Source organism: Anolis carolinensis, chromosome 1, assembly GCF_035594765.1.
Source record: "Anolis carolinensis isolate JA03-04 chromosome 1, rAnoCar3.1.pri, whole genome shotgun sequence".
NCBI classification, from domain to species: Eukaryota; Metazoa; Chordata; class Lepidosauria; order Squamata; family Dactyloidae; genus Anolis; species Anolis carolinensis.
Genome location: NC_085841.1, coordinates 338969015 through 338986162, shown reverse-complemented (window position 1 = coordinate 338986162; position 17148 = coordinate 338969015). Strand labels below are relative to the sequence as shown.

At 39.9% G+C, this 17148-nt stretch overlaps 1 protein-coding gene across 2 annotated transcripts in view; it reads right to left on the bottom strand.

Moving 5' to 3' along the window:
- Positions 1 to 10879, bottom strand: part of spata7 (spermatogenesis associated 7) — a 48636-nt gene extending 37757 nt beyond the window's left edge. Inside the window, exons 1-3 of one of the 2 annotated variants that reach the window (XM_008116311.3) lie at positions 10647 to 10879; positions 4913 to 4987; positions 2673 to 2768 (exon numbers count right to left, since the gene is read on the bottom strand). In XM_008116311.3, coding sequence (XP_008114518.2) covers positions 2673 to 2768; positions 4913 to 4987; positions 10647 to 10704 — 229 coding nt within the window. In that variant the 5' untranslated portion in view covers positions 10705 to 10879. Of the gene's footprint in view, positions 1 to 2672; positions 2769 to 4338; positions 4497 to 4912; positions 4988 to 10646 lie in introns of those variants that run through there. The other variant, XM_062968380.1, reaches the window with a different exon arrangement.
- Between the last annotated feature and the right edge of the window lie 6269 nt (positions 10880 to 17148).

Genomic DNA, 17148 nt, shown 5'->3' with positions numbered 1-17148 from the left:
AGCATTACCTTACTGGCATGTGAAATAAGTGCCACTGTATGAAGGTTTAAGCATTCTATGGCATTTCTCTTTTTTGGTGTGTGGATATAAGTTTATTTTTTTCCAGTCCGATTGCCATTCCTGTGTTTTCCATATTTGCTGGCATATGGCATGCATCACCTCAACAGCATCATCTTTCAAGATTTTAAACAGTTCAGCTGGGATCCCATCGTCTCCTGCTGCCTTGTTATTAGCAATGCTTCTTAAGACCCATTCAACCTCACTCCTCAGGATGCCTGGTTCTAATTCACTCACCCCACAGTCAAAGCTATCCTCAATATTATTATCTTTCCTATACAAATCTTATGTACATTCTCTCCACCTTCTCTCAATCTCTTCTTCTTCTATTAGGTCCTTGCCATCTTTCTTTTTTATCATACCTATTGTTGCCTGAAATTAACCTCTGATGCTTCTAACTTTCTGAAAGAAGTTTCTTGTTCTTCCTATCCCATTGTCTTCTTCCATGAATTGCTTGATTAAAAATAGTTCCTTATCTCTTCTGGGGAACCTCTGGAATTGTGCATTTAAATGGGTATATCTCCCTCTATCACTGTATCCTTTTGCTTTCCTTCTTTCTTGGGCTATTTCCAATGTTTCAGCAGATAACCATCTAGCCTTCTTGGTTTTCTTTTTCTTTGGGACATATTTATTTATTTATTTATTTACAGTATTTATATTCCGCCCTTCTCACCCCGAAGGGGACTCAGGGCGGATCACATTATAACACACATAGGGCAAACATTCAATGCCCATAAACACATCAAACAGAGACTGAGAGACACACGCAGAGGCAAGTTAACCTTCTTCTGAGGGGATGTTCGATTCTGGCCACAGGGGGGAGCAGCTGCTTCATCATCCACACTGACGGCACTTCCTCATTCCAGGTCGTAAATTAGTTAATCTTGCCTCCCCACTTTATAAGTGGTACCTTATCTCCTACTTGATAGATGCAACTATCTTTCGGGTTGCTAGGTCAGCAACGAGCAGGGGCTATTTTTTATTTTTAATTGACGGGTGCTCACCCCGCCACGGGCTGGCCTCAAACTCATGACCTCATGGTCAGAGTGATTTAAGGCAGCTGCTCAACAGCTGCGCCACAGCCCGGCCCGGCATACTTTGTTGCTGCCTCCTGAACAATGTTGCACTATGGACTTCTGTCCATAGTTCTTCTGGGACTCTATTTATTAAATCTAGTTCCTTAAATCTATTTTTCACCTCCACTAGGAATATTAGTGAGATCATATTTAACAGGTCTGTGTGTCTTCCCTATTCTCTTTAGTCTGATTCTAAATTGTGCAATAAAAAGTTTGTGATCTGAGCTACAGTCAGCTCCAGGTCTTGTTTTCATCGACTGAATGGATGTCCACTACTTTTGGCTGCAAAGGATATAGTCAATCTGATTTCAGTGTTGCCCATTTATAAAACTGTCTTTTATGTTGTTGGAAGACAGTGTTTATCACGCACAGTGAGTTTTCCTAGCAAAATTCCATCAGCCTACGTCCCGCTTCATTTTGTTGCCCCAGATCATGCTTGCCTGTAATCCCAAATGTCATTTGACTACCCACCTTAGCATTCCAGTCTCCTGTAATGAAAATAATGTCTCTTTTTGGTGTATTATCCAGTAGGTGCTACAGATCCTCATAGAACTGATCTACTTCTACTTAATTTTACTTTTGAAAAGTCACTCGGATTTTAGCTTAGAACTGTGTCCTATGAGACCTAAATTTTTAAAAAAACCCTTTTTGCTTTAGAACCAAAGTGCCATCATCATTTGTACCATTCTCATTTTAATCTCCTTTCTTTTAGTTAAAGTATAAGAAAAAAAGAATGTGCTGAGTTCTGTGTTAACATACCAACTACCTAACTCACGTCTCATTAGCCTTTACATATACAATAGATGGAATAGGGCAGAATAGAATCACCCTGCACTGTAAGACTGGATAAGAGAACCATTCATTGCCAATTTTTTTCCCACTTCAATAACACTTTTTTACCTTTTTTAAACTAAACTAATCTTTATCTGAACATGCACTGTAGTTGTCATTAGCTCACCACAATGGGAACTTACATATTTGTGATGACCAATCAGTAAATGGGTCTTCTTGACTCATGAAAATCAAATTATGAATGATGCAGTATTATTTTTAAAAATCATTCAGAGTGGCATATTGGCATTTAATGTATTCAGTCCGACATTTTTAATTTTGCTATACATTTTAGAGAGAAAACAGCATCACTTCAAAATGCAGTAATGTTAGGGCTTCTCATTTAATTTAGCATTGCAAATACACAGTAGAATGATAGCCATGGTAGGTGTTGGTATTTTCCTATTAATTCTAGCATAGCAGTTTTTAAATGTCATCAATATATATATATATATATTAAAGACAAATTGCATCCATGCATAAGCATTACATACAAGCAGAAGGTGAAATAAAATAGGAAGGAACTGAAAATGCAGTTTAGACAGGTCAAGACACAGTAAATAGTCTAAAATATCCCCATGAGTGTGGATTTAAAAGGTCTCGCTCGTCTTAGAATGACACTTTAACCACCACGCTATACGACAGATATATTTCAAAAATAAAAACACTACAAACACTTGTACAGAATTCAAATATGTCATTTTTTACCTTTGGCTGAAAGGATTTTATTGTAATGGACAGCCATGTGGTCCCTGATCAGATACTGGTTACTTAATCTGCGGGAGGAGGAGTCAATGCAGAAGGCTATAAAATTAAATCAGACATGAATGTTATTATAAGGTGCCACCTACTGTTGCAGAAATAAGTACAAATTTCAAAACAGAAAATGCAGATGCAGAAGGGAGACAATGAAAATGACTCAAAGACACCTGAATGTTGTTCTTTAGAAGCCCCTTAAAGCAAATTTAAAATATGAACATTTAACAACAATATTTTTTGCAAAATACCCATTTCTTTCAACAGGATTTACACACAATGAGATGTTTCAAAAGGACTGTGCTCAAGAAACTTCGAACAAATGTTGTGATCTATCTTCAATATTGTTATCTTAGAATTGGTTTCATAAGTAAATGGTGTGCCTATGGATGAGAAACAGGATTCAGTGAGGCCAACAGCAATAATTTTATTAATGACTGAAAATGTTTCCATCCCAGCTTTCTACCTCAATTTAGAAATGTACAAAGGTGCTCACAGTAAAAAAAAATCAAATGCACCTCACACTCCAATAAGTAATAATAATTTAGAAAAAATTAAATCATATCTGATTTTAAAAACCCAAGATACTTTCTTTGGTCCAAACTGAGAGAAGTGGACTTCTATAATAGGAGGAAATACTACAAGTATCAGATGAGTTTGGAGAATCATCTTGAAACAGAATATGTTATAATATTACCAACAGATGTAAGGCCTGAACATAAATTTGGATGGGATGTCAAATAATGTCTCATATAGAAGACATAAATATATGTCTCACCTAAGATTAAGATGGTTTTAAAATATTTGAATTAACAGTGAGCTTAAATAAATTAAAGGCTGTTTCTAACTCTAACCATAATGTCACTTAATTAGCTAAATACTTCAACAAATGTTCTTCTGTGTAGTTTAAACAGAGCTAGCTTAAATTGGACAACATATTCTCCAAATATTTAATATTTTATTAGCACTTTGGATTCCATCTCCACTGTTTTTAATAACATTTAAAATAAGATGCATATATCTGGGGAACTGGTATCTGTGGTTTCATTTATCCACATCTCTCTAGGCATGTCCTTGGTGCTCTAGTGCAATCCTATGGTATTCTTGGACCGTAAGTCCTTCATTTTATTAGGGTTTACGTATCTATGCAAATTCACCACCCAACACACATTTTGATGCCTCAAATGTTAGACCTGTTTTTGAGTATACTTGATCTGCTGATTCCAAAAAAGATACCAGTTTTCCTCTGTCGACTCTAGTTTTTGAGATACAGAACATATGCCACATATCAGTCTTCATCTGCTCACCCACAGAAATTCATGATAATCATATCTTACTAGAGCTGCTGTGGTCCATCCAATGCAATTTTCTGAATCCCAAATAACCCCAGGAACAGGCTTAAAAACCAAGACACCAAGAATTGTTGTTGGGCTGTGTTATCCATAGTTTTGTGCAATCCATGTGAATTTCAGAAATTTATCTCCTGCAAATATGGGAGTCATTCTGTTCTGTACCAACTCCCCTAGACCCAATATAGCTAGTTCAAGTACATGACAGGAGGACACATTTAATGGTTAATTTGCAGTTGGAATAAAGAAACAATAACAGGAACACTCACAGTAGACTGCCAAGCCATGAACGAGGGAAGCAAGTGATCATAGAACCATTATAATGATGTTTCAAAGACGTAATGTCTACCGTTTAACAGTCATGGCAGCAAACCTGATCTTTGCATATGAAAGTGAGATGAGATCCACAAAGCAGCTACCCTAAAATAGCCCCATTATGAAGTCAAAGTGACAACTGTGGAGCAGAGTTGTTTAAGGACTGAAGTCTGGGGATCCTGAGAGTAGATTTCATATCATCCAGAGCTGGAGAGATGAAAAGAGCAGGAGAGGAAGGTAGCTAATTATTCATAAAGCAAATATTCTAATTCTAATTAGGAATCCCTGGAGAATGGTTTCTCAGTACACGAGGCACTGTTGTATACAATTTAACTACAAATCTTGAACTAAATCATCTATTTAACGTGTGTTTAACATAAATGTAGCCAAGCTTTAGCATCTGTCTTCTACACAAAGATGTACTATTTAATTAGTTAAAACAAGATAACAAAAGGATGGAAACATTTAAATTAGGTCATATTGCAATTGATAAATCAGATTATTTATCAGATCAAACGAATTACCTACCATTACTTTTAGTACTTAAATGTCCTTTGAATGGGCTTGCTGGGCCATACCTAGGTATGGCTCGGTATTCAAACTCTGAAATGAATGAAAATGGAAGGGAAGAAGGAAGGAAGGAAGGAAGGAAGGAAGGAAGGAAGGAAGGAAGGAAGGAAGGAAGGAAGGAAGGAACAGATAGTTAGAAGAAAACAAAAATACAGCTTCCAGCAAACAGAATACAGGACAGCTTACATCAAATGCCAATGCAATTTATTATGACTACTTATTGTGAAAACCATTAGTTTGTGGGTAGTTCTTTAAAATATATTACACAACATTAATTTAATGCTTATAAGCAGCAACACAGATCAGAAGATCATGACTAGTAGTGGATTTAAATAATTCTGTGTTCAAGCCATATATTACAGTGCGTGTTTAAATGAACTTAACTCTACATAAGACTGGACTATAAATGAATATGAAGACAAATATTTAGCTGCTCTGAGTCCCTCCATGAGGGAGAGGGTGAGATATAAAACAAAGTAAATAAATGATTTTTCTTTTCACCTAGAAATAAATGTGCACTCCTACTCTTGTTACTAGTCTGATAGCAAATGACCTGAACTTTGAGTTTCAAATTATTTAAGAGTATGGCTTTGTATACACGGGGATGACACCACAGCCTTTTAAATAGCAACATTATTTCTATTTCTGAAAACCTCGGGTCTTGTTTCTCAGTGACTTTGCTATCAGAAGGATAAATTAAAAAAAACAAGCAGGTTTTTTCCCTTTTGGGTAAAGTAAGCATTTTAGAGATGTTTTATACTGATACTTTCACTGTTTGGCAGAACTGTTATCTCTTTAAAACAGTGGTTCCCAAACTTATTTGGCCTACCGCCCCCTTTCCAGAAAAAATATTACTCAGCGCCCCCTGGAAAGGGGGGCATGGCTTAGAGCGGTGGGTGTGGCTCCTGCTCAAGAGGGCGGGGCTGAGCCTCTCCTCTAGTCCAAGGTCCAGGGCTGGGAGGGGGAGATGGGTGGGGCCACAAATGGGCGGCCAGGACTGGGATGGGTGGAGTTATGAGCTCTGAGGCAGGGCTGAGCTTCTATCCCTGTCCTGCGGCGCCTGTCAGGACACGGGGCAGGGCTAGAGGAGGGGCGGGGTCTCTTCCCAAGTGCCTGACAGCGCTGAACCTCTATACACCGCCCCTGTGTTGTAATAAGCACCTCAGGGGAGGTATACAGAGGCTCAGCCCTGTCTCGGGCTCTTGGGAAGAAGATATGCTCACTCCTCTAGCTCCGCCCCATGTCCTAACAGGTGCTCAGCCCTGTCTCCCGCACTTGGGATGAGGCCCCATCCCTCCCCTGGCCCCGCCCCCATGTCCTAATAGGTGCCATCACCGCCCCCCCGGATCGCTGCTGCGTCCACCAGGGGGCGGTAGCGCCCACTTTGGGAATCACTGTTTTAAAAGCACATTTTCAAAGAGGATGGCAATTCCACAAAAATGGTCCAATGTAGAAAAACAAATGAGAAGCAGCTTTTCATTTGCTTTGAACTGTCCCACATTCCATTTTGTATAAACAAAACCAGAACTAAAGGGGATATAGAAAGCTTCCTTATAAATAAATCAAATTCCCTATAAAGCTTAAAGTGAGTCTTTAAGGAATTAACATACTAGTTAGTATAGTTTGTAATCATTTAGGCATTAGAATACAGTGATACAGAGGAAGTGATTCTGTTACAAAAAAAGGAATTACTCTATGTACTTTGACACCTACTATAGCTGCAGAGTATAATGAATTGTTCTTGTTCTTGTGTACTTTCAAATCATTTCCAAATATCTGAAGGAGTTTTTCTTTGCCTTCTTCTGAGGCTGAGAGAGTGTGATAGGTTCGCTAGGTTCGCTAGGTGGATTTCCATGGTTAAGTGGGGATTCAAACCCGGCCCCTTCCCGCAGTATTCTAATCCAACACAAACTGGTATCTCTTATTAGAGATATAGTACATATCAAATCCATTCAATTATTTTAATAATTTAATTACAACTTGGGATTTAGTTGACCCCCTTTGTTGACCTTCATGCAAGATATGGTGGAGACATAATGCTAATAATCATAAGTAATTTCAACAATGAAAGGAAGGTTGGAAATGATATGACACAACAACATGGAAGAGTGTGTCTGCAAAAAAATACTCCTGTAGTCTCATTCAATAGTGACATTCTGTACAGTTGGCCCTCCACATTCGTGAATTTGATTAATTGCAGATTTGATTAATGTGTTATGAGTAGGAATCTCAAAATCTTCCAGCATGACTCTATGGTTATTTTCTGCAGAAAGATGACCACAGGTATTGTCACGGGTTATTTATTTTTTTTTGCAATTTTTCTACTTTCATGTGTGCCCTAACCTCAGTGAATGTGAAGGCCCAACTATTTCTTTTCAAGAATTTTTTCCCCCTGTCTGAAACATTCATATAGGTAATTGTTTACATATATAGCCCATCAAACATAAAAGACAAATTTCAAGGCAGAGAGGACAGAAATTAAGTATTGCCCTGTACAAGATTACTTTGTTCTCAGCTGTTATATAAAAATGCAAAATTAAAATATATGCATGACCCTAAAGTATGTTTCCCTTTGATGTGCTAAACGGAAAAGAAGGAACTTTTGTAAATTCAGCACTTTGTGTTTATGTGTGTTTGAAAACTGCTTTGGATTTCTTCAATACCACTATCTTACAGTTCATACAGGAAATGAGACAAAATCTGCATGACAAATGTTTCACTGAAAGCTGTGCAAATTTGAAATTAAGGGTTCCTGCTTTATCTTGATTTCACTATAAATCACATAAAAGTTATTATTTTTTATAAAATCCACAATTTAGTATAACAAACATGGGAAGGGGATATTAGTGCAATATTAGAAAGACAGATTGATTGAACACTTTAAAAAAATTATATTATTTTCAGTTGGTCAAATTGGGCAGGAGATAAATATTCCAAAGCAAAAACTGACATAAAATGGAAAATAAGGTGAGCTGTATATGCTAACCCAGTTCCATTATCCTTTCATTTATCTTCCAATTTACAGGGATGCTCATGAGTTATAAAGCCCTAATTATAATCTCTAGCATATCCTTGGGGATATGCTTTCACATGCATGACTTCCGCCATCTTCTTATTAAATGTTCCATTAATCCGATTATAATAGTTGGAATCTAGAACAAAATACCTTATTGGCTATAGTTACTTATTATGGGACTTGTTCCATGTTGATACTCATCTCTGTGACCTTAAAACAGCTAATAAAAACATCTTTAGGAAGAGTAACAATACGATTTTCCCCCTTACGTGTAGGGCTTTGATTTGACAATTTATAACAATGTAAATTTTTTAATTGTGCTCCTATTGTTTCATGTCAACGTCATCTGAACAGTATGCTATTCCAAAGAACAGCAACACATTTCAAAACTAACATAATCTATGGTAATTATTGTCAATGTTTTCCCTTTTATTACTAAAAGATACAATAATAGTTGATAAATATGACTTGATGCAACAGTTATGCATGAAAATTATGTAAATTATGACATTTTTTTGGCACAAGTAAGATCCCACTGATTAGAAATAAGACTATTTTATTACTGTTTCAACTGTAGACAAACAGGTATTGAGAGATAAACAATCCAGTCAAGGCCATCAGCTCTGAATAATAAAAATATTTTAGACAAAATGTCAATAATGTAACCTGCTTCAGTAATGTAACCTGTGCTTCTGGCTGGAGTTGATTTGATTCATGCATACAATAAAAGAGTGGGGGGGGGGGGAGAGAGAGAGAGAATCTGTATCGGAAATTGGTATCCTAGGTCAGGGCTTCTAAAACTTTTCAACTCGTAACCCCTTTTGTTCTTAAGGCCCTTTGACATAATCATACAACCCAGAATGTCAAGACAGAAAATCCCACAGTATCTACTTTGAACTGCGTTATCTCAGTCCACATTGCCATATATTTCAGTTCAAAGCAGATAATGTGGGATTTTATTCAGCTGTGTGGAAAGGGTCTTATGTTTATGTGATCCCAGTATATAGACATATGAAATAGGTATAAAATCAAATATTTACTGATAATAAATCAGCATTTGCAAGGTATTCTAAACAGGCCGATTTTCCTTTTTATAAAGGAAAATCCCACAGTATTTGCTTTGAACTGGGGTATATGGCAGTGTGGACTCAGATATTCCTGTTCAAAGCAGATATTGTGGGTTATTCTGCCTAGATGTTCTAGGTTCTATGGCTGTGTGGAAGGGCCCACAGCAGCACGGAAAGGGTTCCTTGAACAAAAAGCATCTGAAAAAGCTATCACCCTAAACTGAAAAGCCCCTGGCCCCTTCCACACAGCTGTAGAAAGTCCACATCAAACTGGATTATATGGCAGTATGGATTCAGATAATCCAGTTCAAAGGAAATATTGTGGATTACTTGCCTTGATATTCTGGGTTATCGGTATATGGCTATGTGGAAGGGCCCTCAGAAGGCATTCTAAAATTTAACCACACAGATTTCCTGAGACAGAAACAGTATACATAAATTAATAGCCTGTAAGCCTGATTTTGCCTGTGTTTGTTCATCAAGGAACATTATATTGACCCCCATGGTGGCTTCAGAGGAAGTATGGTATAGTACAGCACAGAGTATAGTGCTGTATAGTACAGCCACAATATCTGCTTTCAACTGGGTTATCTGAGTCCACACTGCCATATATTCCAATTCAAAGAAGAAAATGTGGGATTTTATCCAGTGTGGGAAGGGCCCCGGAATATTAAAGCAGATAATCCACGATATCTGCTTTGAACTGGGTTATCTGAGCCCCTTTCCATACAGCTGAATAAAATCCCACATTTTCTGCTTTGAACTGGAATATATGTTCGGGCACAGCCTGTGCCACAGCTCGGGCTGTGGTGCAGGCTGGAGAGCAGCTGCAATGAATCACTGCAATGAATCACTCTGACCAGGAGGTCATGAGTTCGAGGCCCGCTCGGAGCCATGTTTGTCTTGTCTTTGTTCTATGTTCAAAGGCATTGAATGTTTGCCTATATGTGTAATGTGATCCACCCTGAGTCCCCTTCGGGGTGAGAAGGGCGGAATATAAATGCTGTAAATAAATAAATAAATAAATAAATATGGCAATATGGACTAAGATAATCCAGGGCCCTTCCACACAGCCATATACTCCAAAATATCAAGGCAGAAAATCCCACATTATCTGCTTTGAACTGGGTTATATGGCAGTGTAGACTCAGGGCCCTTCCACACAGCTATATAACCCAGAATATAAAGGTAGAATAACCCATACTATCTGCTTTGAACTGGAATATCTGAGTCCACACCGCCATAAATCCCAGTTCAAAGTAGATAATGTGGGGTTTCATTCAGCTGTGTGGAAGGGGCCTCAGATAACCCCGTTCAAAGCAGATATTGTGGGATTTTCTGCCTTGATATTCAGGGTTATATGGCAGTGTGGAGGGGCCCTGTGTCGAGGAATGATGCATGTCTAAAAATATAGGTCAACAAGCTGAAATGCTTGGAAACCTCTGGTATAGCATGTTAAGGTTTATTTTTAACAGTAACTCTCAAGCAAGCAGAAAGTACATTTGTCCCCGGCGTCCTGGAGGGCCGTGGTTTGTCCAGGCCTGCTCTGGAGGGCCTCCTCCCAATCTCCCTCCTTCGTAGGCCCCGCCGCCCTCGCTAGGTTTCTTACCGGGGCTCCACCCTCTCCTGCCAGCGCCAGCGCCGCCGCCCTCCATCCTGACTCCCATCCTTCCTTCCTTCCTTCCTTCCTTCCTTCCTTCCTTCCGGCCTGGCCTTTGCCTCGCCTCCGCGCCGGGAAGGCGAGGGCAAGCTAAGCCGCGGGAGGCCCGGCCCGGCGGCAGCAGCAGCTGCTGCTGAGGGTTGCCATGGCCACCGTGGCTCCGCCGAGAGTATGACGTCTTTCCCGGCTGGGCCCTGGCCACGTTTCCCAATCTCTGGCCTCTTAACTGTTTTGGACTTCGGCTCCTAGAATGCTTCGGGGCGGAAGTCCAAAGCGTGGCCATTGGGCCAGGAAGCGGAGGCTTCTGGGACTTGAAGTCCAAAGAGCTGAAAGGCCAAAATTGTAACTATGGCACTATTGGATTTCTGTGAATTTTACCGGGCTGTATGGCCATGTTCCAGAAGCGTTCTCTCTTTACGTTTCGCCCACATCTATGGCAGGCATCCTCGGAGGTTGTGAGATCTGTTGGAAACTAGGCAAGGGAGGTTTATATACAGTATCTGTGAAATGATGTTCAGGGTGGGAGAAAGAACTCTTGTCAGTTTGAGGCAGGTGTGTATACTGCAATTGGCCACCTTGATTAGCATTGAATATCCTTTCAGCATCAAGGTCTGGATATTTCCTGCCTGGGGGAATCTTTTGTTGGGGGGTGTTAGCTGGCCCTGATCGATTCATGTCTGGAATTCCCCTGTCTTCTGAGTCTTTATTTACTGTCCTAATTTTAGAGGTTTTTTTTAATACTGGTAGCCAGGTTTTGTTCATTTTCATGGTTTCTTCATTTCAAGGTGGCCTATTGCCTCATCTAAACAGACAAGAGTTCTTTCTCCCACCCTGAAAATTCCACAGATATATAAACTGCACTTACAAGCATGTGGACAGTTGCAGCAGAAAGGAGGAAACCATGAAAATGAACAAAATCTGGCTACCTATATTTTAAAAAAACTTTAAAATCAGGACAGTAAATAAAGAATAACACTCAGAAAACGGGAATTCCAGATATTAAACAATCAGGGCCAGTTAACACCTCTCGATAAAGGATTCCCCCTGGCAGGAAGCAGCCAGGCTTTAAAGCTGAAACACTAAGGTAAAGGAAAAGGTTTCCCCTGACAACCGACTCTGGGGGTTGGTGCTCATCTCCATTTCTAAGCCGAAGAGCCGGCGTTGTCCATAGACACCTCCAAGGTCATGTGGCCGGCATGACTGCATGGAGCGCCGTTACCTTCCCGCTGGAGCGGTACCTATTGATCTACTCACATTGGCATGTTTTCGAACTGCTAGGTTGGCAGGAGCTGGAGCTAACAGCAGCCGCTCCCGCCGCTCCCGGGGTTTGAACCTGGGACCTTTCGGTCTCCAGCTCAGTGCTTTAACGCACTTCGCCACCAGGGCTCCTAGCTGAAACACTATTCAATGATAATCAAGGTGGTCAATTGCAACATTCACACTTGCTTCTAAGAGATAAGAGTTCTTTCTCCCACCCTGGACCTTCCACAGATATATAAACCCCATTTGCAGAAGTTCCAACAGACCTTACAGCCTCAGAGGATGCTGCCATAGATGTGGGCGAAACGTCAGGAGAGACTGCCTCTGGAACATGGCCATACAGCCCGGAAAACTCACAGTAACCCAGTGATTCCAGCCATGAAAGCCTTTGACAACACATCGTCATTATTATGTTTATACCCTGCCTTTTTATCTCCGCAGACTCCAAGTCGCTGATGATAAAAGCATTTCAATAGCATTTAGAATCCAAAAATATACAAACAATAAAATAGAATTAAACAGAGTAGTATTAATTTGAACAGTTGAAAACCTTAGAACTGATTTCCCTTCCACATTCGCTGCCTTTAGGAGCACAGAACCCCGATGAAAGTAAAAAATAAAATAAAAAACCAGGAATAAGGATTTTTTAAAAACCTGAAAGAAATCCTGCTTAGGAATTTCTAGATCTTCCAGCACAACACAAGAATCATAGAATCGTAGATTTGGAAGAGACCTCACGGGCCATCCAGTCCAACCCCCTGTAAGAAGCAGGAAAATCTCATTCAAAGCACCCTCGATTACAGTAGAGTCTCATTTATCCAACACTCGCTTATCCAATGTTCTGGATTATCCAACACATTTTTGTAGTCAATCTTTTCAATACATTGTGATATTTTGGTGCTAAATTCGTAAATACAGTAATTACTACATAGCATTACTGCGTGTCGAACTACTTTTTCTGTCAAATTTTTTGTATAACATGATGTTTTGGTGCTTAATTTGTAAAATCATAACCTAATTTGATGTTTAATGGGCTTTTCCTTAATCCCTCCTTATTATCCAACATATTCGCTTATTCACATTCTGCGGCCCGTTTATGTTGGATAAGTGTGACTCTACTGTATATGGCACTGGAGATTCAGGGCTCTTCCACACAGCTATATAACCCAGAATATCAAGGCAGAAAATCCCATAATATCTGTTTTGAACTGGAATATATGACAGTGTGGACTCAGATAACCCAGTTCCAAGCAGATATTGTGGCATTTTCTGCCTTGATGTTCTGGGTTCTATGGCTGTGTGGAAGGGCCCTCTGATAACCTGGGATCAGATCCTGGGATGTAAGGACAGTGTAGAAGGTGTAATGATTTGCAAAGGCACTGTGCTGTTGTGTTAACTGGAAAATGAAGTGCACAAAGCTGATTGGCTAAGCCAATTGATTTGATACTGTTTCTGTTCTGCTGCTGCAGAAGCAGTTTGGACAATTTTTTCAGTGCTGAGTACTGCTGGTGATGAGAGCAGTGTACTCAGAGAGGCCTTGCTATTTTGAGGCCTGTTTGCTGAAAAGAGGCTGAAGAACCAGGACTTCTCTGAGGCAGATTTCTGGACTGACAAAGGACTGTTTATGACTGTGGACTTCTGTAACTGATCAGAGGGACCATTGTAAATACTGCTTTTTTATCTCTTGGAATCAGTAAAGTTCTTGTATTTTTGTTCTGCAAACCTGAGTGACATGTTATTGTTCTGCAGATGACTCTGGATCGCGGGCACATGTAGGAGCTTCCATTTATCATCATCAATCTGTAAAAGAAGGGGCCTTTGACAAGGAAGGCTAAAGACTGTGTAAAACCCCAACTCCTATGATTCCATGGCATTGAGCAGTGGCAGTTAAAATGGTGTCAAACTGCATTCATTCTACAGTGTAGATGCACATTTGATCTAAATAATAAAATTCAGATTGTATCCGTGGTTCCTTTGAGGCACTGTTCTCATATTTTCATAGCTTCAGGAACATGCTCTGCGCATCCTGATTTTTCACACCACGCCTCCTTATGAGCATCCTTATCAACCTTTACATAAGATGAGCATTCAAAAGTGGAAATAACTTGCACTTTGCATCCCCACGTATTATCAGTTTCCTTTTAAAAGGTCTAATCCAGCTCTCAAACAGAAATAGAATATACTTTTGTTCAGTCCCGACTGCCAAGCTGTCAATCACAGCTTTGATAGTGGTTTCCTGAATAATCTCGCTATGGGGGGGGGGGGGGGAAGCTGAATATCTTCTTGGAGGGGATATACAAGCTCTAATGAAAATTCAGAGTGCTGAGGCAAGCCATTTCAATGCCAGGAGAATAATATACATGCAAAACAGGACCTATATCTGGAGAATTTAGAATTAACTAGAAAATCAGCATGAGCATGTTTACTGCTCAGTTTCATTTGAAATACGACTCAGGAAAGCAGCCAAGTCTGGTGTTTTATTTAAAGAGCTATGCATTGAAAATGTAAAGTAGGATGGAAATATGGAATTCTGGTCTGAAAAGCTGGGAACACTTCAGCTGAAAAATCCACCTGTCAGCAGAGGCCTTTGAAAGAAAAACCATGAATAACTTGGCTTCAGTTGCATACGAAAACCACAATCCAATAGTGTAATGTTTATGTTGTTCTGAAAAAAATATTTGCAAATGGCAGCATTTTACACATAATGCTGTTTCTTTGTAATTATATGGTTTTAACAGAAATGTTCATGTTTATAAGGCATTTGAGCATGTTGCTTGAGATCTGAAATCTAATTTCTATTTGCTTCTAAATGAACTCTTTGAATATCATGTCTGCTGGAAGTTCCAAAAGATGATAATATTACTTCATTAGAACATCTCCTAATATTCCAAAATGCTGTAACTGAACAATATTGGAGCATAAATGTGAGGATGTAATTTAGAGCCTGTTAAATGTTTTGAAATCCCATTGACAAGACTTTTATCTTTCTAGGGTTCAAGTGCACTGACTTTTCTTTGTCTCTTCCATGAAAATACAGGATTACAATCACATTAAAGCAGCGAAAAATGAAAGAATGAGTCTCACTGACAGGGCCGACGGAAGATGTTCTGCCACCTGAAGCAAAAAACAAGATGATGCCTGTCCCAAATTCTGCATAAGGAACAAACCTGATGAGTAGCTGAATTATGCATCACCCATGGCAATGAAACAAAGTTTACAGGATGCAGGACAAGCTGTGTGACACTCAAAAACTCTTTCTTGTTATTGCTCTTATTTGCTATCAAACCGACTTCGACTTATGGTGACCATATGAATGAAAGATTAAGAGTGCATACACACTGTGGAATTAATGCAGTTTGACACCACTTTAATTTCTATGCCTCAATGCTATGGAATCATGGGAGTTGTAGTTTGGTGAGGCACCAGAAGTCTTTGGCTGAGAAGGCTAAAGACCATGTAAAACTGCAACTCCCTTGATTCCATAGCAGTGAGCCATGGAGTCAAAGGGCTCTTCCAGACAGGCCCTATATCCCAGGTTTTCTGTTTATTCCAGATTATCTGGCAGTGCGGACTCATATAATCCAGTTTAAAGCAGAAAACCTGGGATCAGATACTGGGATATAGGGCCTGTCTGGAAGGGCCCATAGTGGTGTCAAACTGCATTAATTCTATAATGTAGATGTACGCTTAATCACCCGTCATCAACAGACCTGTTCAGATCTTGCAGACTCAGGCCTGTGGCTTCCTTGATTGAGTCTATTTTCTTGCAATCCAGGGCCCTTCTACACTGCCATATAATCCAGAATATCAAACAGATAATCCACATTATCTCCTTTGAACTGGATTATCTGAGTCTACACTGCCAGATAATCCAATTCAAAGCAGATAATCTGGATTTTATGAATCTGTAGAAAGGGCCCCAGTCTTTATCCTTGCCTATTTTACAGCACCATAAAGAACAAGACCAGAAATGCGGTGATCAAAAGGAAGGTGGAAGGAGGAAGTCTTGATGGCTCTTCATCATAGAGAATGGGCCAACAGCACCTCCCTGTGACTTAATCCGAACTCAACCTCCCAATTCAACCTCCAAGACACCAAAACTGGACTTTGAGACAGCATACCTTCTTACTGTCTGTTCTGTTCTGTCCTGTCTGTCCAAACGGCATTGCATGTTTGCCGTGTATGTGTACTGTGATCTGCCCTGAGTCCCCGTGGAGAGATAGGGCAGAATATAAATAAATTATTATTATTATTATTATTATTATTATTATTATTATTATTATTATTATCAACACAACGACGTTGTATGGCACAGCAAACAAGATAGATATGCTGGATTTTGTTTTGCAAAATCACAAGTCGAACACTTCCCAAGTGTCTAGGACTGTGTGATGTATTTTCTGATGATGTGTGCAGATCCCAGTAGGGTGGCCTTTTGCAGTTGGCAGATGGTGATTTTGTCAATGTCTATTGTTTCCAAATGCCGGCTGAGATCTTTTGGCACGGCACCCAGTGTGCCCATTACCACCGGGACCACCTGCACTGGTTTCTGCCAGAGTCTTTGAAGTTCAATCTTGAGGTCCTGATAGCGGCTGAGTTTTTCCTGTTGTTTTTCGTCAATGCGACTGTCACCTGGGATGGCAACATCAATGATCCAAACCTTGTTCTTTTCCACAACTGTGATGTCTGGTGTGTTGTGTTCCAGAACTTTGTCAGTCTGGATTCGGAAGTCCCACAGTATCTTTGCATGCTCATTTTCCAATACTTTTGCAGGTTTGTGATCCCACCAGTTCTTTGCTGCTGGGAGGTGGTACTTGAGGCATAAGTTCCAATGAATCATTTGGGCCACATAGTTGTGCCTCTGTTTGTAGTCTGTCTGTGCGATTTTCTTACAGCAGCTGAGGATATGATCAATGGTTTCATCGGTTTCCTTGCACAGTCTGCATTTTGGGTCATCAGCTGATTTTTCAATCTTGGCCTTAATTGCATTTGTTCTGATGGCTTGCTCCTGGGCTGCAAGGATCAGGCCTTCTGTCTCCTTCTTCAGGGTCCCATTCATGAGCCAGAGCCAGGTCTTCTCCTTATCAGCTTTTCCTTCAATTTTGTCAAGGAACTTTCCATGCAGTGTTTTGTTGTGCCAGCTGTCAGCTCTAGTTTGTAGTGCGGTTTTCTTGTACTGGTTTTTTGTCTG